The sequence below is a fragment of the Mangifera indica genome, chromosome 11 (assembly GCF_011075055.1).
Source record: "Mangifera indica cultivar Alphonso chromosome 11, CATAS_Mindica_2.1, whole genome shotgun sequence".
Taxonomy (NCBI): Eukaryota; Viridiplantae; Streptophyta; class Magnoliopsida; order Sapindales; family Anacardiaceae; genus Mangifera; species Mangifera indica.
Window position 1 is genome coordinate 498,739 of NC_058147.1, and position 22,591 is coordinate 521,329.

The 22,591-nt window shown below is 33.2% G+C and overlaps 3 protein-coding genes across 5 annotated transcripts; all 3 read right to left on the bottom strand.

The window, feature by feature from the left end:
• Positions 1–1,723: 1,723 nt before the first annotated feature.
• LOC123228550 (L-ascorbate oxidase homolog) lies at positions 1,724–5,950 on the bottom strand. Its single transcript, XM_044653954.1, has 8 exons — positions 5,658–5,950; positions 5,403–5,512; positions 4,596–4,866; positions 3,307–3,409; positions 2,876–3,221; positions 2,429–2,794; positions 2,269–2,347; positions 1,724–2,180 (listed from the first exon to the last, which is right to left on the bottom strand). The coding sequence occupies exons 1-8, from the start codon at positions 5,808–5,810 to the stop codon at positions 1,968–1,970; spliced, it is 1,641 nt and encodes a 546-aa protein (XP_044509889.1). The 5' UTR covers positions 5,811–5,950; the 3' UTR covers positions 1,724–1,967.
• A 6,623-nt stretch (positions 5,951–12,573) lies between these two features.
• On the bottom strand, positions 12,574–13,123 carry LOC123228978. The gene has a single exon (XM_044654514.1). It carries the CDS (start codon positions 13,035–13,037, stop codon positions 12,732–12,734), a length of 306 nt encoding a protein of 101 aa, XP_044510449.1. The 5' UTR covers positions 13,038–13,123; the 3' UTR covers positions 12,574–12,731.
• Positions 13,124–13,478: 355 nt separating this feature from the next.
• On the bottom strand, positions 13,479–21,653 carry LOC123229556 (ubiquitin-like domain-containing protein CIP73). 3 transcript variants are annotated; one of them, XM_044655451.1, is made up of 18 exons: positions 21,435–21,653; positions 20,058–20,220; positions 19,762–19,879; positions 19,439–19,546; positions 19,229–19,347; positions 18,983–19,069; positions 18,170–18,346; positions 18,017–18,086; positions 17,784–17,938; positions 17,079–17,243; positions 16,929–17,000; positions 16,516–16,633; positions 16,120–16,449; positions 15,879–16,030; positions 15,572–15,799; positions 14,603–15,214; positions 14,087–14,242; positions 13,479–13,868 (listed from the first exon to the last, which is right to left on the bottom strand). In XM_044655451.1, the coding sequence occupies exons 2-18, from the start codon at positions 20,184–20,186 to the stop codon at positions 13,797–13,799; spliced, it is 2,868 nt and encodes a 955-aa protein (XP_044511386.1). In that variant the 5' UTR covers positions 20,187–20,220; positions 21,435–21,653; the 3' UTR covers positions 13,479–13,796. The 3 variants fall into 3 exon arrangements, with proteins under 3 accessions (XP_044511386.1, XP_044511385.1, XP_044511387.1); XM_044655450.1 differs by having other exon boundaries at positions 21,430–21,653; XM_044655452.1 differs by having other exon boundaries at positions 15,575–15,799; positions 21,430–21,651.
• Between the last annotated feature and the right edge of the window lie 938 nt (positions 21,654–22,591).

Sequence of the window (22,591 nt, forward strand, 5' to 3'; positions counted from 1 at the left end):
CATTGTAACATTGTAACATGCCAAATCTATCTTATAGGCTTTTTAGATCAGATTGGAAGCTTTAATATTAGGTTCTGGTTTGATATTATGTACAAAATTAAAAAAAAAATAGAAATGAAAGTTTTCGCTTCATTGCTTCTCCTATAAGCAATAAATCCAATATCAAATGAATTTAGAAATTTGAATGTTAAAAATGAATAGATAAATAGTATGATACATATATTTTATTGATATTTATAATTATATAGTATAAAAATTAATTAATTTATATTATATTATAAATTTATAATATTTTTTATCGTATAACTACGATATTCTTTCATTACAAATAAGAAATTATAAATAAAATATTTAAGATATTATTTTTGATTTTAATAATTAAAAAATAATTTATATTTAAAAATTTTAATTAAAATTTCTTAAAAATTATTTAAATAGATCGATCCGATTAAAACTTGTGGCTCACCATTTAAGGTTTAGGCCTATATATAAGGTTGAGTCTTAGGTTAAAAAAAATTTATAGGTCAACCCTTGTCTGAAGGCCCCTTACTGTGCCTCGGCCCATTGACAAGTTTGATTTGAGTTTTCATTTTCACTTGATATATTGACCTTTTTAGAGAAACAAACGTAGGATTTGATCAGCCAGAACCAGCCTATCAAATATGTATAAAATAGTAAATAAATTTTAAATTAAATATAAATAAAAATTAGATAGTACAATCTCATTAATATCAATACAATAAAATATAATAAAATTATACATATTTATATTAAATAGAAAAATTAATATATATTTATATATATATTTAGAATTAAATATAATTTTATATTTTATTATATGAAAACATATATAAATATTTAGAATTAAATATAATTTTATATTTTATTATATGATAACATATATAAGTATATATTATTTATATATTTAAAATATATACACATAATATTGTTTATATCAATAAATTAGTGTTCTAAAACTTAATGACTTGGAGGCTTCTATTTTTTTTTTTTTTTTCATTTTCTCTATTTTGATCATAACAAGCCACTGCATTGTATAATGTAACATGAGATTTATTGTTATATTGATCGTGTTTTTTTGTATAAGAAATATTGTGTGCTCATATTTTTTTAATATATAATTCGGTATGTCATATCATTAAGTGATTAATTGTTATTTTATCTTTAATTCAAAATTATCGAATCATATGATATATAAATTATATAATTAAAGATATGTAATTATAATTTTATTAAAATTATAATTCTACCCCTTCAATTCTAACAGAAATATGTCATGTCCCACCACAAGGTATATACCAATTCCCATTCTTATCGAGTAGTTTCCAATAATGTATACAAGGCTAAGAAGATAGAATATGTTTGAGGCATGCTCAGAGATTTCCAGGTGAATTAATGTAAACCACATTTTGTTCTTGATGGATTAATGTAAGCTATACTTTGGGTTTGATGGACAAATCTTTATAAACAGGACTAAAGTCTTTATACATGGCAACTAGAAAAATGGTTTGAGTGAGTCTGCAACTTGTAAATAAAAGACCAAGCCTGTGACACATATCAACGAGGCAAAGAGCAGCCATTGACTTCGTCTCAGAACAGTCATAGTATCAGTGATGAGAAAATGCATTAAGATCAGAGATTACTAGCAAATGGATAGACTCATAGCACTATAATTTCATGATATAATTGAAAAGTCTGAGCCAACTTGATAGACAGGAGGAGTCTGGATTCATATATTAATAAGATTGGTATACAGGCTTCAACAACAATGGAAAAAGAATATGACCTCGAGCTGGGGTCATTTAGAGTTCTAGTCATACATGCTTCTCACTTCAAATAAGCATAAATAACAAATTAAGTATATAATCAGAAGGAAAACTCTACTCTAATCCAACTTAAGCTGGTCAAGTTTTGCCAACCCACCATTGGATCCATTATTTTATGCTAATTTAGAGAGGCCTTGTGTGTCGACCGGCTGCTCTTCCACACAGAAGTGCATTCTTTGGAATTGGGTATTCATCTCTGAGTGAAGTTGATGATGTGTAAACTCGCAAGTAAAATTGTTGTCCAAGGTACTGTCGAGCCCAGAACTCTGACCTCAAGTTCCACATTCCTACATTATCCATAGCTATGTAAATAGCAGTCCATGACTTGGGATACACCTGCATTTTATTATTACACATTGAAAGTTACATTATTCCTTCATCTAACATCGTTATGTTACAAAGCAAAGAAGAAAATCGGTGTTACCTGAACAGTGCTGCGTGAAACTGCATCTCGGAGATTGTATTGGTTTCTACTATTCGATGTCCACTGCCCTCCATCCATACTGCATAACAATTTACGAAGTTTTGATATCAAGAATTGAATCAGAAAGTAAGCCTGTGATCTATACAATTTATGTGCTTACCCAACAACCCAGAAAGAGTAGCCATCAAGGTGATAGCTCTGGATAATGTCCTCATAATTTTGGAAGACAATTTCAATAAAAGCTCTATAGTCAACTTGCATAACAGCTGTGTCTAGATAAATTCCTCCACCAGTAGGATTTTCAGAAACGCTTCCAACACGGAAGACTCCGTCGATTTTGAAGTAGTCAGCAAGCTTCAGGGGAGTGTCTGGTGAAACGTAGGAGACACTATTAATTGCGTATCTCTGCTTGCCATTAACTTGTCCGGCAGAGCTTGCAATCCTGATAGTTTTGGTAGTGTTTATGAGACCATAGTGGTATGAGCCTTGTGGGTTAGGCCTTGGTCCACTTGCTGTCAGATTAGTCCTGAAATGAAGCAATAAAGAAATAGGTTGATAAACGTCAACATTTTGCTATCACAGCAAGATATATTGGAGCAGGAAATACCTTATAGAACGGGCTTGGTTGAGAGACCAGTCAATTTGGATGGTTGGTCCACCTGGAGGAGGGCCTGAAACAGGGCCAGCAGAGTTACTGTAGTGAAGAACGCCAGTGGTGGTGAGGACTTGAGAAGTGAACCGACTAGAAACAACAATATAATAGTCCTGTCCAGGCTGATCGGCTGTAAACAATACTGAGTATGATTGACCCACATGAACATCAAGCGAGGAGTAAGTAGTCTGCAGTGTGTGAGTTCCCTCAACTTCTACCAACTTCATTTTATGGTTTTGAATGCGGAAGTTGAGTGAATTTTGCAGGCCAACATTTGATATTCTGAGCCTGTAAGTTTTCCCTGTAGTGAATAATAATAATACAGTTAACTATGTACAGTAACAAATACTAGAAGATTAGTTTAGGTTTAACCATTTGACATTTACCTTGTTCAACAGTTAAGTAGTAACCCTTCGGGCCACGTCCATTTATAAGAATTCCATCAGGGAAAGGAAGCTTTTTACCACGGTCTAGAATGCCTTTCAAGTCCTGCACAATTTGGCTTTGATGAGACAATAAAGCGTGATTCAAATAAACAGGAAGAAATCCATTTTTTTAACTTAGATCGCAGAAGGGGTCAGAAAATCATGAAAGTTGTTTAAACAGATGTTCGGTTTTATTAATTTCCATCAACCAGCAGACGCTGGCCCCAAAGCAAATGACTTTCCCATGTGCTTAATTATGCTCCAGCGACTTCAGAAATCTTTACTCCGAAACACTTTATTTTTTTATAATTGAACAATGTGCGTGCAATCTAAGAAATCACATTATAAAAATAAATATGGTGGAAAGCAAAAGTCAAAAAGACTCAAACCCAATTAATTTTGCAGCAAGAAGATTTTAGAAGGCGCCTTCTTTACGTCTCCAAATCACTTAATAATTGTCCCACAATAAGTGAGCTTCCGATCAATTTCTCCCTGACAGACAGTTGTAACCCATAATTACTCCAATTCGCCTTTCCTTGCCTACACTCACGCGATGTTCATCAAAATTACCAACCCTAAGGCCCATATCATATCATAAAAACTGTTTCCCACCCAGATTTGAATAAGATGTTTTTTCACTTTTTTTTTTTTTAATTTAAAAAATTCATTTGCCCATCCCTTTATTATATTTGTTAAAAAATAAGATAATTTTTTAATAAAATAATTAAAAAGACAATAAAAAAACCTTCAAACCATAATAACATTTTGCCTTCTAGGTGTTATTAAACAATTTTTATATCTTTAATTTATATTATTTTAAATTAAAAATAATAAAAAATAAACATAAAATTAATTGTCATAACGATATGCATAGTAGACAATGTTGAGAATCACATCAATGTTAACAATAATTAATCTTTAAATTTATTTAAGATAAAACAAAAATAGAAAGGATAATAAAAAAAAGTAAAACATATAAGATTAAAATACAATTTATTTATATTATTTAGGTAAAAGATATTAACCCTATTATAATAAAAATAATATAAATAACTTTTATTATTAACATTGAGGACTGACCTGACCTCGACAAATGAATAAAAAAAATAGTTTTTCAAACTTAAATAGTAAAAACATGTCTCTTTATCTACCTTGATTAGGAAATAGTCATATTGCGTTAAAGGGGCTATGAATTTATTCTTAGAGCACAAAGCAAGAAGAAAAACAATTGGTTATTGGTAATACATTACCGTGTGATTTTTCTTGTACCAATCTCCTATAAGTACAGTATAATCGCCGGCAGGATCTGGGAACGGTACTGGAATTCTGGGACGGCTAAGGATCCGAATCCCTCCGAACCCGCCAGCAGCCTTGTGAAATGCAAGTGAAGGGAAGTAGTAAAAGCTCCCAATTTGATCTTTCACTTGAAGAATGTATGTGAAGTTCTTCCCAGGAGGAATAGGACAAGTTGTTCCATTTACACCATCTACGAAAGAATTCCTCCTCTGCTGAATTCCACTCCTGTAAAAACCCGTTTTAAAAAATAGACGAATCGATAATCAAACTGAAAATCAATTTTGTTATATTTTTGAACTACTATGCAAAGAAACTTTTAGATAACTTATTTTTTAGTTTAATTATCCGAAAATTTTGAACACTTTTTATAGGGGCCAATTTAATTGAGCACATGAACCCAATGAACTAGATGCAACACTACTTAATACTAGATTTGAACACTCAAATTCAAATAAATTATCAAACTCATTTTCATAGATTTGAACACATCGAATTTAACACATATTTATATATAAAAATCTTGGCTTGAGACAAATATAACATGCTTGAATTCAGTTCAGCTGAAGTTCGTATTGATGTAGTTTTTAAATATATGGTATGTTAAGCTCACCAAACCAACAATCTTAAGCTCAAACTCAAGATAGAGAGCCGAATTTGATCAGTTCGAACTCGAGATTGGTTCAGATTGCAGCCCTATCACACAAAGAACGCGATTTTTAATCACGGGAGAAACAAGGCAAAAAGAGAGAATCTGTTATTACCAGGAAATAAGAAAAGGCTCGTCGAGGCTGTTGAAGACATTGATAATAAGATTGTCATTTGTAACAGAGTGAACATCTGGGCCTGGGAATTGCCCGTTTATGAGTATACCCTACAACACACAAGTGTACCATTGCCGCCCGCCGGCCATTAGATCGAGCAACGATGCCAATCCAGACCCTCAAATTCATTAAAAAAACAAAAAAAAAAAAACTGTAAAAACCCTGGTTAATAATAGTCGGATTAAATGGACGAACCTGTTGACGAACACCAAGAGGATAGATGTCTCCGTACGTGACATTCCAGTCGAAGAACCTGTACGGATCGTCAGCCTTGACGATAGCGAAAAGAGAAACGGTGACACACAACAAGGCTCGAACAGAACTTTTCACCGCCAAGTTAAGCGGCATTTTGAGAAAACGGTGCTGCTTAGTAGAGATGACAGGAAGAGACCGGAGAGAGACTTTTTTATAAGAGAAAGAAGGGAGAAGTTGGTAAATAAGTATGTAACTAATGTGAATGATGAGCCATGGGCATAATTTAGAATGGGGATTCGTATCTTACAAATTAAGATTGATTATTTATAATGTCCGGTAAAAATGATACATATATATATATAATTATTATTTTTTGTGGATGATAATAAAAATATAATAAAATATTACTTTAATTAAATATTTTTAAAATATATTTATTATAAATTAATATTGTGTTTGATTAAAATAATACATTTTATGTTAAAATATTTATATTTTATAATTTATGAAATATTTTTCATGTTGAGTAACATATTAAGATTTTTTTTATTACATCAAATTATGAAATTAATTAATTAATTAATTTTTTTTCAAATTCATGTCAATTTGTCAACATATATTTTTTTTCTAATACATATTGCATGTCATTTGTTATTTTAATTAAATAGGAGGATATTTATTTTTATAATAAAAACTCAATAAAAATATATTTGTAATAAAATTAAGATTATATTAATTTTTTAATATTTAAAATGAAGATATTAATTAAATTATATTCTATATAATATGTTTGTCACTTCGTTAACACAAATGTTACTAAAACTTTTTATTTTTTTTAAATTAAATAAGATAAATTATTATAAAATTAGAAGGAAAATGGAGCGAAAATTTGAAAAAGAAAGAGAATGAGTGTCGGTGGGTATTTTTTTGGTGTGAGTTTCGTCTCCCACATGACATGGGTTTGCAGTCGCTGTGGCAGCTGCGGCCTGTGACTCGTGGCTGAGGTAAGGCAGTTTTATTTTTTTATTTTTCTTGTGACACAAAGAAGAGAGAGAGAGAGAGACTGCATGTGACGAATTTTAACACGTAGGCCCCTACTCGACTGACAATCCCTTTCCCACTTTCACTATCGCAGTATTGAGCAATCCAGAACATTGTTTGTTGCTTTCGACTGGCACTGGCCAAATCACTATCTCCCTCCCACCGAATGAAACAATAATTTTCTAATGAATCTCTCCAAGTTAACCATTAGTTTTAAATATTTAAATTTAAAATAATTAATTAAAAATTAAATTCGATTCACTTCATTAATAAATAATATTATCATTGAATAAAAAATTATAAAAAATAAAAATAATTCTTTATTCTAAAAATATAGTTAGAAATTAAAAATAAAGAACCACTAATAAGATGAATTTCAATACAATAAAGTTGAATTCAGACTAGTTTGCATCTGCCCATGTTGCATAAGGAATTCGTGAAGCTCCTATCGCAATAAATGAATTTGATTGAGCTATACAGGTACAAATGCAACTCTTGCTCCGGGAGTTATGCACTGCCTACAAGCAGCAACTCAGTTAGGTTTGGCTGTAAATGGCTATGAAGTTGTTTGTTGGTAAGAATGTAAATTGTTACTTGCATATAGCTATGTGGGTCATGCTCATACATGAATTCTTGCAACAAACTTGTTCATATATTGAATTTGTTATAAGCTCTCAGGGAGTATAAATCAATTTTATGGATATGGCATTAGAGTTTTTCCATTGAAACTAAGTGGGTTTACGTTTGACTTATCATAAAAACGATAAAATTTGAAATCAGTTAATTTGAGTTTGAATCTGTGTTTAACTTAAATTAATAAAACTCAAACTAAAATTTTAATTCTGTTCAAATTTAAGGGTTTGTTAACAATTTTTTATTAGATTTTTTTTAACGATTTTCTTTTCAAATATTATTATTTAATTATTATTCAAACTGATTCAATTTTTAATTCAAACTCACTTTTTTTTTTAGTTTGAATCAAATTTGAGTTACTCATTATTCCAATTAGGTTTACTTTGAGATCAGCACCTTATGGAAGGGGGAGTTATCAAAATTTGTATTATTTGTCACTATAAATACCATTGATTTCAGAAATGTCTATCTCCTTGGATTGGGGAGCATTTCAACAAGGCGCAGGATCTAGCTCTTTTGGTAATGGAGTTTCTGGGTTAAACCTTTTCTTCTGAAAGGTTGTATTGAAAGGTGCAGATTCTGAAGACAGAGGTTTCTTCATATTTTTGGATATTTACAGAAAAGATTATTCGGTTCCGTGTGAATGGAAAATTAGGAAAAGGAGATGCAGAGCCATCCTCACGCTTTACAACGTAGCGAAAATCACATGCGTGGTTTCGTTGGTTTTGCGACTTTTTTGGCTCTAATCCATAAGGTGCAAGATGCCACTTGAATGTGCAACATAAGATCTCGCACACTGGCTACAATCCCGAGCTTATGTGCTTAAATTCGAATCCCAATTAAATTAACCGAGTGTAAATTAAAAAATAAACTTATTTTTATAAAATAAATGGGATTTAAATGAGTCTGAGAAATGGATAAAATCCAAAGTTAACCTAGCTTTTATTACAGTTTGAGTTAAATTTATCAATCTTAAATTATTTTTTATGGGTCAAATTCAGCCCTACACAAAGGACAAATCAGTGACAATTTATCTTTTGGTCGGTGACAACATTGAAAATTTGGCCTATTGTAAATTTAAACTGATATTTGCAAAGTGCAATCACAATAAAGTACACTCTATTGCTCACTACAGACACTACTATAACATTCATATATATATATATATATATATATATATATATATATATATATATATATATATATAGAGGCCAAATAGAATGCTTCTTCATCTTTCAAATTAGAGAAGATCACTATTTTTTATTCAGAGATTCGGGCAAATCACAAGCTCTCATCCTAAACTACAAACAAACCCACTCAAAACTAAACTACTCCTTTTAAAAAAACAACCTGAGAATAGAAGAGCATACAAGCCATTTCCCTTTTCAAAATTCTCTGATAATTTTGAATTAGATCATATATTGGTTATATTTCTAACTGTTGATGATCTTCAAATCAGATCAAACTCAATTTATCTATCCAATCTGAACATGAGTAATTTGGATAAAATGCTAGCTTAATATATATTATTGCTACTCGCCTATGTCCGGGAGTTCAAATATCATTCTTTCATTATTTTATATTAAGAGCTTGTACTTTGATCTAATTGATGAAACTATTACCTTTAATTTAAAAGAAGATTAGCCCCAAATGAAATCATCAGCTATCTCCTTTTTTGTTTTGTCAGTCAACTTTGAACCAAGGAACTTTCTTTTGCGAGCTTTGATGAACAAGACACATCATATAATCCTTTATTTAACCCTTCCAGTCAAAAGTGATAAATCTTGTCGTTATAAGCGGAATCCAGCTGGAGCTGGGCTGGACAAAAGGCTCAATACGAATAATGCGCTATATGACTCAAAGTCAATGAGTAAAATTTTGAATTTCATTTAAAAATAATTTTATTGGAGATTTGATTTAATCAGCTAAGCTAAAACTTGAATATATAATAAAAACAAATCAAATCCTTAATATAAATTGACTTATTCAATCTAAATTTAAATTGAAATTCAAATAATTTTGATTGAATCCAACTAAATCCAATCATTATAACAAAAGGTTAGAATTTAGCACTGAGACAGGAGGAAATTGGACAAAACAGCATTTCAAAAAATGTTCAAGTGGTCAAAGGGAATTGACTTTTACTACTGATCCCAATACGGTAATGTAAGGTGAATGTCTCAAATTGGAGTAGATTCAAATTTATGATCGATTTAAAATTAAATTAAAATTAATATATATTATATGGTATAAAGATTATTAATAAAAAAAAATAACATTATTATTCGGATGAATTATTATTGAATATCATTAAAAAATAAAAGGAGCCAAGGTGTGAACAAAAATCCAACGAATGTAACTTGCTGGTGCTATCCATGAGATGTCATGGGTTGCCGGGAAGCGTCCCCACGTTGAGTCATTACAGCATGTGCCATCATATTGGAAGATTTGAAGTTTAAATCAAAATCATTGTAAGTTTGGAGCCACATTACCTGCAACGCGGAAAAATAAGGCTAAAAGACTTATTACCATCCAAGATTTGGTGTAAATTCAAATTTTTATCAACTAATTTTTTGATATGTAAATATCTATTTTTATGTTATAAATTTTTATTAAAATTAAAAATAAAATCATTATTTATAAAACGATATTCAAAATTAAAATTTTATTTCATTTTCACCCTTTAGTTTTAAAAATAATAATTTCTCTCAAAACTAAAATTTTAAAAAGTTATTAATTTTCTTTTAAAACCTTAAACTCAAAAACCAATCCATTTTTTTATAATGAAATCCACTCTGGTCGCTTTCTCTAACATCGATGAACTGTCTCTGACACTCTTTGTCACTCTCAATGACGAAAAGACTGGTGAAATCGGTTGAATCTCAACAAATTTTGTTCATTTTAACAAAATATCAGACAAAGATGATTCTCTTGATGTTGATATCTGGTCAAACAAATTGTTTTCGTCTCTTTGTCGGACGAAGATAACAAATTATCGTATCTCTTCGTCAATTGAAGACAAATCGTCTTCTTCTAACAAAGTGGCCATCGATCTTTGTGCATTGGTCGAAGAAGAAGATGGTAGGATTTCTAGCTGGAGTGGATTTCGTCATAGGAAAATAGTTGGTTTTTGAGTTTAGGATTTTACGGGGAAAACTATAACTTTTTAAAATTTAAGTTTTTGAGGAAATTGTTATTTCTTAAAATAGAGAGTGAAAATAAGATAAAATTTTAGTTTATTAAATATTTTTTGATAAATAACGATTTTATCTTTAACTCTAATAAAAAATTTTAATAAATGAGTAAATATTTGAGTTTTTAAAAGTTAACGAATAAAAGTTTGTATGTACCCCTAGCCTTGGGGGAGAGTAAGTCTTTTGGCCCTAAAATAATTTGGTCTCCATGCGCCTTCAAATTGAATTTTCGAATGCAGTGCAGCCTGAAACTGACAAATAAACTGAATCATAAATTGCCGCACAGGTCGAATGCAATATGTAAATATTTTTGTAAAACATTGTAGACAAATGAATTGTAGCCGTAAGGTTAATTCAATCCCCACTGTCCGTAGAACAGGTGAAACACTATGAATAAGGGAGACCTTAGAAGGCCAAACCAACCCAGTTGACTAATTGAGCAACTTGTCAAGAGTAGGTGTTGTTTTCCAAACTTGTGCTTTTCCTCAATCTCCTTACAGCTATCTTCGATTGCAAGTTTAGGTCTAGGCAAGTCCATCAATTGAATTGAGTATACTCAAGACTCAATTGTTCCACTTAAAAATAAAAAAAATATCAAACTGAACAAAATCCGATTATTAAGCGGGCATAAACAGAATTTCTGCTCAGTAAGTATTTTGGGATCGAACCTGAACAGAGCCTGTTCGGACCCGAGATCTGATTGGGCCTGAAAATTCAGGCCTAAACAGAGGCTGATGAGGAGATCGTTTCTGCTGTCTCTTTAAATATTATGGGCACGAGTTTATCGAATCGCAGTATCAGATCATGTATACGATATGTTTACGACAACGTTGCCTTGAAATTGCTTACTCAAAGCTAGAATGTCAAGGGCTACATGGAGTTCTTTGTTGAGCAAAGTAAGAGTAGAGAAAAAATAGCAGTGTGAAACAGTGCAGACACAGACTGTACCCCAAAGACAAAAAAGATGCAAAAGTGGACAAAGACATGAGATTTCCAAATATAAATGGCTGTTTGAGCTGACATCTCCATTGCTGCGTGGAACATCATCAAATAAACGAAAATAAAGCATGTGAAATTTTATATAATTGGTCTTCACGTTCAGAAAAAATGCCACCGATAAGGGAATAGCAATTTGGATGGAAATGAGAAGAATAACTACCTTTTTTCATTTCACAAAAAAAAGAAAAATCAATTATTGGGTAGGCCAAAAGCCCCAAAAACATTAATAAATCAGACCTGAACAAAAAATTAAAAATTTGAATGGGCATACCCAAAGCTTAGACAGAAAAAATTGGTCACAAAAAGTTTCCTGTCCAAATTTAAACTCATCAACACCGATTCAATAAGGCTGATTGACAGTGCTAGGTCTAGGTCTTAGTTTTGATGAACTAGTGTCACATGGTCGTTGGTAAAACATCAAGCCTGTGACAGTTGGTATTGGCGCCTCAGTTTGTACTTATTTAGCTAATAGTCATCATTGAAACAACAGAGAAGTTATTTTCACAAAGAAAAATGGTCTAGGTCGACCAGGACATTTTGCGTTAAATGTAGTCAGACATGCTCATTGTGACCATTAAGGAAGGTTACAAATTGGGAGAAAATAACAATATGCAAGGGAGATTAATTGGATCGTAAGATGACAGTCAGAGAGTTTTACATGCTCAAGACAGACTAAGAAATATAGCAGTCAGGATTTTTATTCACAATAGATATTTTAGAGAAAGGTTACACCAGACATTTCAGAGAATTACCAACTGTATTGGAGATAAGTTTTACAGCAAAATTTAACACAGAAAATACATGTTTGGTAGGGAAAGAAATAGCATCAAAAAATGTACCCAGAGAACAACAAAACACCCTTTTTCCCAGAATCTCAATACTTTATTATCCGCCCATGATTGAATGCAAATCTCTCCATACATAAAAATCATAACTAATCTTTAAGCGTTTCCTACTAATTTTCACCCACCAAGAACCCTAACCCTAAAACAGAACCAGGAACTGGGTAATATTGAAATGCGAAAAGGGAACACGAAACACAAACGAAATCATCAAAGTAGTCAATCAGTTCATACAAATTTGATCCGTTTTAGTCCACATCTTCGTTTCTTATTGCCTCAAATAATAACAGTAACTCTAAAATCAATATATCCTTAATATGAAATACATGAAATCACAAAATGACTCACAAATCGCTCCGTTTGAGTCAAGCTTCCTCGCCGAAGAGTAGGCGGAGACGAGAAGCGAAGCCGCCGGTGGGTTCAAGAGCGGCTTCGTGGAGGAGACTGCGCTTAATGTTGTTCATGCGATTTGTTAGGGATTCTTGTTCTTCCTTAAGAGCTGAAGTGTCCTCTTCAAGGTCACGGAGGCGGTACTTCTGAGCCAATGATTTGGCGCTCAACAAAAATATTCCGGTCATTGCAAACAACTGGATGAAGCTGTGTTTGTTTTTAATTGCATTTTCAATAAATCTTTTGGAGGTGTTTTCGGGGCTTGCGGAGGCAAACGCCATGATGAATGAGTGTGCGGCCAAGAGATAACAGAGCCTACAGGCTATAGAGCTGTGCTAAATACCCATTTTAATTGGACTCAGAAATTAAATATTGTGGCTGTATTCAATCCTAGTTGACTCAAAACCAATTATTAGCTCGGTTCAATTAACCTCAAAATGAGCTGATCGGTTCAATCCTAGAAGACCTTTGAGTCCTCAAACTCAGAATTCTAACAAAACTCATTTAAAATGGTTAAAAATAAAATTGCTATAATAAGCTTGAGCTCATCTTCCCTCCATCTAAGCCAAACTCAAGTTTGATTGAAAAAAAACTCGTCAAACTCAAATTGTTCCAAACTTAGTTCAATTCGAATTTAACCTAACGCAAATGCTTATATATATATATAAAATAGTAATTTACTGAAGTTTATTTAATCACAGCTACCACAAGGGACAAGGAAATTGTTGTGCAAATTCAACAAACTCAAATCCGATTCTATTAAACAAGAGATTATGTCTGCCAAAACAAATTTGATTTTGCTTGAAGCAAACTCAAAATGTTGTAGAATGTACTAATAATAAATAAAACTAAATTTCTGCACAAGTATGTGAAAAGTTACATTCTCCTCAACATCCAAATGAACTATATTATATGGGTCAATCAAGCCCCACACCTGATTTTGTACAAGATTGTTCAACATATTTCCCAGTGAACCAGAAGAGGTACAGTCCAGAACACTTAGAATGAAGCCACTATATCCTTTTAAACAAGACAAAAAATTAGTATTTGTCCCTGCCAGAGTCGCCCTCAAACCGTCGATGTATATCTTGCCGGAGGATCTCAATATACTCCTGCATGAGGCCCAAGTTTTCATTAAAAAAAATTACTAAGCTACAGAACATCACAGCGCCGATGAAATTTAAGAATAATACTATATTTATAAATAGAATTATTGAATTACATAATGACATATCAATTTATTGTACCTATTAATACCTATCCGTTTATATCCGTTCGTATGTAAAGTATTATTGGTAATTGAAAGTGAATCATTGTGTGTGATACTTACATGTGCAAGAGCTTCATCGCTGCACAACTCATCCACAAGGTCGCCAGGTATAATTCCATTTTGCTGCAACCGACTAGCATTCTCAACTACACCGCGGAAAACTTCCCCAGGAGGATCACAGTGTTCAATCATCTGAGCCACTTGTTGAATTCCAATCTAGAAACAGAAGCAGATGAAACACAAAATTAGTAATTGAAAATGCTTGATTCTTCATCAGGATACACTTATTACATTCAACTCAAAAGTTACAAGGATCACAATATTTGGGAAAACAGCTTTCATTGCAAAACCACAGTTTTAGAACTGACCAGTCAACCCATGAACTGACCCTTTGACCAGGTCTAACAACAAAGTGCAAAAGTACTAGAGAAAATAAAAACAATAGAAAAAATGGGCCAAAAGATCAATGATTGAGGCCAAACTCATACATAGAATATGTGCAAGAATATCGGAAATGCTACAAAATCCTATGTAGCAGAGTTTCCATTATTTAATACTTTAGTAGGGTATACAAACCTCAAAATTTTGATTATCTGAGCTGTCCGCTCCACTTGTCATTCTCTCAGCATGCTGAACAGTAGAAATTGGCTGTACAGCAGAGCCATGACCTAGAGCTTGAGAAACAACAGGCATCATCTGTTGGACCATCCTTGACAAATCAATTCCACCAGCCTGCCCTCCAAATCCTGAAAAAATGTTTCCAAGATCCTGGCCTTCAATCTGCTGAGCAATTTGATTAACAGTATTCATTATTTGGGGACTCTGAGTGAGCTGTTGCAACATATTTCTCAAGACATCCGGAGAACCAACCCCAGTTTGCTCTGAAAAACCAGACAATAAACCATTGATCTCAGGGCTACTTAGAACCTGAGACACAGCATTGGCTGTGTCAAGTTGGCCACCAGTATCTTGCCCTTCTGATTGTCTACTCTCCTTGACACAACCAACTAGGGGTAATTGACCAGAGGATGGGTCATTCGCATCTGTCCTACTCATTCCAGAGCTAGAAGGTGCAAGAGATAGCAAAAGCTGTTGGCCAAGAGCTCTAGAATTATTCTGATCGTGAGGAGCACTGCTCGTTCCTCCATCACCACTCTTGACTGGGGTCTTTGAATGCCTGATTCGCCTCTGATCACAGCAAAAATACAGAATTTTGAACAACCAGTTCATAGAGGACACCCAAGAAAAGACATTAGGAAGGAGAACATTTATAAACATGAGAGAATTACAGATATAAACAACATAATATGGGAGTGTACAGATAAAAAAATTGTCTCCTAAAGAACGGGAAAACAAATCAAACACTCATCTAGCACAATAAAGAATATCCAGCCTAAAAGAAAATATCAAATACATATTTGAGTAATATCTGTACTTGCTTGCAAATGTATAAGGATTTTCTCGGATCTGGATAATCCTGCATAAGGATCTAAGTGCATTTTCAAAGTGTATATTCCAATAAAGACAAGCAACAAAATGTCATACCACCTTGTGCTCTAGACCACCCAGCCCCAATCCAAGTGGAACAGCTTTAGCATCCTCTGGAAGGAATTGCTTTTCACTAACTTCAGAAGCATTTTCTGAAGTGTCTTTCAACTTCACTTCATTTAGAGAACTCGAAGAGCCCCCTGCTGAGCAAGTTGGTCCATCTTTAGTGATCAAGACACTCCCTGCATCTTCATTATTCCTTGTTTGATGGCATTCAGGTTGAGACTGTTATCATTATTAGCATTAGTCAGAAGTAAACTCAAAGTTACTTCCATTAGAATCCTACATTGTATACTAAGCATACCTTCTGGCCTTCACTTTCAGGCATGACCACAGGCTGGGAAGCACTAAGTTCACCAACTCTATTTACTGGCATGCTATGAGGCTGCTCATTTCTGATATCATTACTTGCATTGTTTCCACCAGATACGTTCTGCACATTTGACTGCACTTCACCTACAAACAGAAAGGCCATCATTGAGAACCATACATCATTACAACACTTACCGTTTTAACATTAATTAAAGCACTTCATGTTTACCTACCCGATGAAACCTGGTTTTCTCCTTGCATGTTACCTACCAAGTTTCTAATTTGAGAATTGACTTCATTAATAACTGAGGATAGCAAAAGAGAGTTTGCAGGTTGTGAAGATACAGAAAATCCTAAACCAGGTTGTGCTCCAGTGGAAATTGCAATGCCAGTAGGACGTGATGGGACAGCTGCTGCAATGACATTTCTGACAGGTAACATCCTCAATGGAACTGGACCAGATGAATCAGAAGAACCAGTATTATTGTTGCGTTCACCCTGCAGTCCATCCCCGTTACTTCCCCTGTTACCAACAGCTGGAACAACAGGTGCTAATGCAGTGCCTGATAACAGACACTATCAGATTCATTAAAAGTAAATAAGACTAGTTAAGTGAAACCTTAACCTACCAGCATGTATATGAATATTTATGTGTCTTGGGGCATTTCCTACACCAACAGGGCCAACACTCGGAGTATTAGATGGAGCAGAACCAGCAAAGAGAGAACTGGTTTGAAGAGGCAAAGGCTGCAACTCAAACAGAAACCCATGCATGGTTAGGAGAACATCAAAGTTAGATCAATGACTTGAAAATGACAAAATAGAGTGACAACAACACAGGAGAACTTAGAATTCCAACATTTAAAACATGCATTGTTAAGAAAAATGGAAAATCAATGCCCTCCTAAAAGAAAGACGTGATTACTAAATGTAAACACTAAGAATCATGATGGTGTGAGACCCACATATGCCCTCAACAATTAGCCTCAAATGCTTAATATGAAATAACAAAGTATATAATACCAGAAACTTATTGACAAACCTGAACCATTATAGGATTAGGCCCTGACGGAGATATATAAACTGCAGGTCCAGCATTGACAGAAGATTCAGCCTGCAAGTTGCATAAAACAAGAGTCAAGAGTTTTTATTCATAAACTGAATTAGAGGTGGAGAGAGGATTATAACATACAGGAGATTGCCCCATACGCAGAGTCAGAATTACGCGACCAAGCTCTAAAAGAAGAGAACCTAAATGTAGCATTGCATAGCCTACTTGTGCAGATTCAGCCTGAATTTGCCCCCTAATAGTAGGATCCAAAGAAGCTCCCTCTTGCTCCAAGCGTCCTGCGATATGCTACAAAGTTGCAGCAGATTACAAATAACACTTAATCAGATAGTAAAGTTAACCCGAAAAAAGAAAAAAAAAATTCATATTTTAGGAACTTCACATTCAACTCTATGCTATTGCATTGAATCTTGATCCTAAGTACAGCCAGACAGATCTCCTAACAACAGTTCATTAGCAAGGCATTAATTTCCCCTAATCCGAACCATTTACACTACAAGTAGTTAAATATATATAATGATTACAATGAGAGAAAGTAAAAAGAAAGTTGATACAACTAATGTATGAAGAAATACACTACCAAGATGGTGGCACCAAATTAATAGATTTGAACACAGAATGCAACAAGTAAAAAATACAATCACAAGTGAAATGTTAGAGACAGAAACAAACTTCATTCAAATGAATGTAAGAAACATAGTCTATTGGCTAAACTAACAGAAAAGCATAGAAACAAACAAAACTAATTCGAACAGATAAAATTCACCCACAACTAAGAGGGGAAGAAAAAGAACAAGACAATGGAAGTGTTCTAGAAAAAGTATTTACAGATAGTGCAGCAGTAGTTTGACCGCTCAGAAGCCTCTGAGCATGCCGCAAAACAATGCTCAATGCTTCAGGTGTTGGCATCCCTCGTCCAGTGGAAGGAAGTTCTACTCTGGGTATGCCTTCATTGCTTGTTGAAGATATGTTTGGCTGATAACCTACATATTGTGCAGCTGGTTATAAATGCCAGTTATTTTCTGCCCAAAAGTAAAAAATAATAAATTCTGTATCATTACCATTTTGAGATAGTGTCTGCTCCATGCAGTTCATAAACTCAGAGAGAGTATTTAAAGATTCAGGAATTGGCTGAAACCCATAACATAAAGCATATTAGAAAATAATGAGTGCCGATTTCGAGTAAAATAAGAACATGCAAATAATTTTCCTACCGCATGAAGTGCAGGAATTGGCACAGCTGCTGCAGTCAGAGGAATTTGAACAACCTGAGGTGATGATAGAATTGGTTGACCAGATGCTTGTCCAGATTGTGATCCAGGCTGGCTTTGATTACCAACATTACCCCTTATCTCATCAGTTTCATTTCCTTGTGAGGCTGGTGCATTTGACTGCAAATATCAAAAACAATCATTTAGCTGCAGTTAAATCATGTTTATATAAAAGAATTGATGTGTTTCTTTCAAGCAATCCTATTCATACAAGCTGTATGCCCAGTTATATTCATTCACTGATCATGTCCCTCATTTCTGAAGGAAATTTCTTTACTTGGAAAAACTTGTGAATTGGAAAAAATCAGAAACATGAAAGATATAATTTAGAATTAAAGAGATACGACACAGATGATAAGCAGGGTCACTTCGGAAGGAGTCAATGTAGCCAAAAATGAACGCCACAAGTGATTTGCAAATAAGATCACTCGCTGAACCACAAACACAGCTAAATTAAGTGTTCTTGGTTTAAGTACAAAGTCACTATTGGACTTTACACTAGAGCAAAACATAGAAAAATAAATCTGAAGACATGGGATTACTGAAAATCCATAAAGAAGTTTCTTATGCACGTCTTTACATTTCCAGAATACTTAACATAAAAATAAAAAGAAGAAAAGAATATATGCATCTCCAACAGCTACCCCCAATAAAGAAGATAAGAAAAATTGTACCTATACCTCATTAATAAACTGAGTTGATAAAATATATACTGAGTATGATGATAGAAATTTCCACAAAACAAGCATGACTCACCAAACCAGAGAATTGTAAGCCATTATTATTTCCATTATTTGAGGACTGGCCGCCTACTCCAAGAGAATTCATAACAGCCCCAATAACCTACAAGTCAAATAACAAATGAGTAACTGCTTGTAGCAATAGCAACCAAATAATCCTTCATTTTTCTCCTTGTGGCAGCTATCCAGTTAAAAAACTAAAATTTCAAATACAGATTAAAACCCACAAAATAAATCACAATAAAGAAAAAAGAGGACAAACCCGAGTTAAGTCTGGTACAATGCCTTCACCTTGATCCCCAACATTGAAAGTACCAAGAAGTACACTGTGTGAGATTTGCCCAACCCGGTTACGAGGGACACCAGCATTCACATCATTGCCTGCCAATTTAGAAAAAAAAAATAATGACATTCAATTTATAATAATCATTGTTGGTCTGGAAACTGCAGAAGCAACCCAGGGAATAAATACCTCGATTACCAATATTTCCATTTGTCTCCCCAGAGCTTGTATCGGAGGACGGCTGTGACTGAGTTGGCTGCCTTACAACCAAATGCAATGTATGCCCATTCTCCACGTCTAAGAACAGTCAAGGGGTCCACAGTACAGAATTACCAGATACATGGGCTTTAGATGAGTATATAATTATATAAAAATTGAGAATGATCAAAAGAAAGAAAAGGAAGAAAATAAAATTAAAAAAGCATAGTGACAATAGAAAACATGGTAAATATAATGTCAACTTCAAAATTCTTTAAAGCATAAATATTAGAATCACACATATTATAGGATACGATATTCAGAAAGGGGGTGATCATCCTTTAATACTTTCCCCCTGAAAATCAGTCGTTGCTGACCAACTGGGACACCAATATCATTAGCTATTTTCTCCTTGAATGATGAAACTAGCATCTGAAATTATTCATAATGACAAAACTAGGATCAGAGCTCAAGGCAACACAAATTTTCTTTAAAAAATATAGATAAGCATAATGTGCTAGTAAATTTCAAAACTTAAGGGGACCATTATATTAGAAACCATAGTAATATGACATGAAACCAATACAAGAACAAGGAAGGCTTTGCTTACATTTTTGTCCACCTGAAAACTATAGATCTGAGATTCTAATGTCTTGATATTGATCTCCACCATCGAATCTGAACTTTCCCCAGAAACATTGCTTGCACTAGGAGTCTCATTAAGATGCTGATTTGCCATAATATTTCAGCCAATAAAGATCGAACACAAATACCTGTGCAAGTCCAAAGCCATAATTTATAGGTAAAAGAATTTATTTATGTAAGATGCATGAAGCTCTCTATATTAAACTGCTCAAACACTTGCACTCAAGAGCTACTTGTGTGTCCCAATTTATGTGAGCCAACCAGTTCATCCATCTGTGAGTAGAAAGTTGTTGACACTAGATGACATACTAAATAATAGAAAGATCAATGCAGCCCACACTCAGTACGCACTTAATCATCTTTAGTAACTCAGCACAACAAAATGTGTCATGGAAAGAAATACTATTAACCCGTAGATTCAGTAGCAATTATGTGGCAGTCCATGAGACAAGCACCAACACAACTATTAAATCCAGAAAGTATATTAGTACTCTTCATTTCTTACTATATGGGTGACAACCAGAGTTAACTTTCTTAATTATACACCATATTTAAGTATCTCATTCTGACTGTAAGCCGAATAAGCCATGGCACGTGATTATAGAATCATAGAAGACGACAACAGACAACTAACCTTATAAGGAAAAGAGGATACAAAGCAGCACAAAAGGTTTTAAAATGCAATGATAAAACTTCCACATTAGCAAATGGTTATTCTTTCTCATCTTAAATTGCAACAAAACAAAAGTCCATTTCACATTTTCTTTAAATGGACAGTTTACAACCGATGTACTTATTCTGGCCAAAGGCATTTGCATTCATCAGCCAAGACAAGGTTGAAGCCATCACCTCACCCTGAGGATAAACATCATGAAGAATATTCTATATCCCAACATCCTACATTCTGTAATTATATTTCCAGAGACAAATACAAAAAAGTTAAAATCTTATCCAATCTCAAGCCTCAGCATTTGTTCCTCTTTCACCAAAAAAATTACTCAAAGGAATAGGTGAATACATAGAACTGTGCTTTAATTCCTCTTGTTTAACTTATTCAACACACTCCTAACATTGCTCGAATCTCACAGCATAATAATTCTTTAACTGTATTGTCGATGCAGAACAAGGTAGATCACAAACAATGACAACTCTCACAGATATAACATACACTTATTAATATCGCCGATTAAATTTGATCAGATAAAATAAAAATCAGATAAAATCAATATCCATTCATCCAAACTATCCAGTCAAGATGATAAAGCAGACTCCAAACATCAAAACAGTTGTGCTTAGGTCTTGCATGAACAGACTGCAAACTTATTCAATCAACAAACCTTACAAGTGTAGGAAGCCTGAAATTCGAAAGTTGAAGAAGCGACCGGAGGAAGTTTAATAAAGTTTTCAAAGCGTCGATGGATCGGCTTAGGTTTCGAGGAATGCCTTTGAGGGTAAGTAAGGGTGTGCTTTTTTGGTTTCAAAAACAAGGGTCGTACAAGCTGAGCCGGGTCAGGCCAATTTAGCTCTTATGACCTGTCCAAATGTACCATTTTTGAGCCGAAGAATCTAGAAATAGCAGGCAATGAGTTGTTCGCATGGATATATAAAGGGCATAAAAAACGACGCCGTTCACACTATATTTTGTTTTGAGGGTTGCGTTTTATTCATAGATGGGCATGGACCCATTGGCCCATCTAACGTAGGAAAATAACATAATCAGTTCTCCCAATACACCCACATAATTTCTGTATGAACCCCTTTATATCGAAAGGATAAAATTACCTTTTCACACCCAAAGTTTTGCAAAATCATGTTCCAAGAGGATCCCTAAACTATAAGGGGCATTTAGTTTGAGTAATATTTTATTACTAAAATAAAGAAATTATTTTAATGATAACCTATTTAGTAGATTATTGAATATAAATAATTACTATGTTTGATAAAATTTGATAAGTGTAAATAATTATTGTGTTTGATTAAATATAATAAAAGAATGCTAATAAATTATTTTACTTAAATGCTTTTGTATACAATTAAATTTAGATATTTTTATATTATTTATTATATTAATTAAAAATAAATTTATTTTTATCTCAAAAAATTAATAAAAAATAATATAATTATAATAAAATCAAGATTCTCTTAATAATCTTTTCATACCTAAAGTGAATATGATAATCAGGTTACCATTTATATTACCTGTCACGTTAGTATTGGTAATAGAAGATTACTGTAATATTTTATTACTGATAAACCAAATAAAATAATATAAGTAATAAAATATAGATTATCAAGATAATTTTTAAACCTCTGGAACCAAATGACCCCTACAAGCAATGTTATATATACATATTTTTAATATATATTTTAAGTGTATAAACAATACGTTATCATGTGATTGAATATTTATTTAAATTTAATTTAAAATTATTTAATTATATAATAACACGTCATTTATGTACATAAATTATGTTTAAAATATATATATATATATAGTTT

What these genes read in the sequence shown, in the direction of transcription:
- LOC123228550 (XM_044653954.1), bottom strand. Translation starts at nt 5,810, where the DNA reads ATGCCGCTTAACTTGGCGGTGAAAAGTTCTGTTCGAGCCTTGTTGTGT. An exon ending in CTCTTGGTGTTCGTCAACAG is followed by an intron (nt 5,513 to 5,657) that starts GTTCGTCCATTT and finishes TGTGTGTTGTAG; the next exon opens with GGTATACTCATAAACGGGCA. An exon ending in GAGCCTTTTCTTATTTCCTG is followed by an intron (nt 4,867 to 5,402) that starts GTAATAACAGAT and finishes GGGTTTTTACAG; the next exon opens with GAGTGGAATTCAGCAGAGGA.
- LOC123228978 (XM_044654514.1), bottom strand. Translation starts at nt 13,037, where the DNA reads ATGGCGTTTGCCTCCGCAAGCCCCGAAAACACCTCCAAAAGATTTATT.
- LOC123229556 (XM_044655451.1), bottom strand. Translation starts at nt 20,186, where the DNA reads ATGGCAAATCAGCATCTTAATGAGACTCCTAGTGCAAGCAATGTTTCT. An exon ending in TGGAAATATTGGTAATCGAG is followed by an intron (nt 19,348 to 19,438) that starts GTATTTATTCCC and finishes CTAAATTGGCAG; the next exon opens with GCAATGATGTGAATGCTGGT. An exon ending in TGCGTATGGGGCAATCTCCT is followed by an intron (nt 17,001 to 17,078) that starts GTATGTTATAAT and finishes TGCAACTTGCAG; the next exon opens with GCTGAATCTTCTGTCAATGC.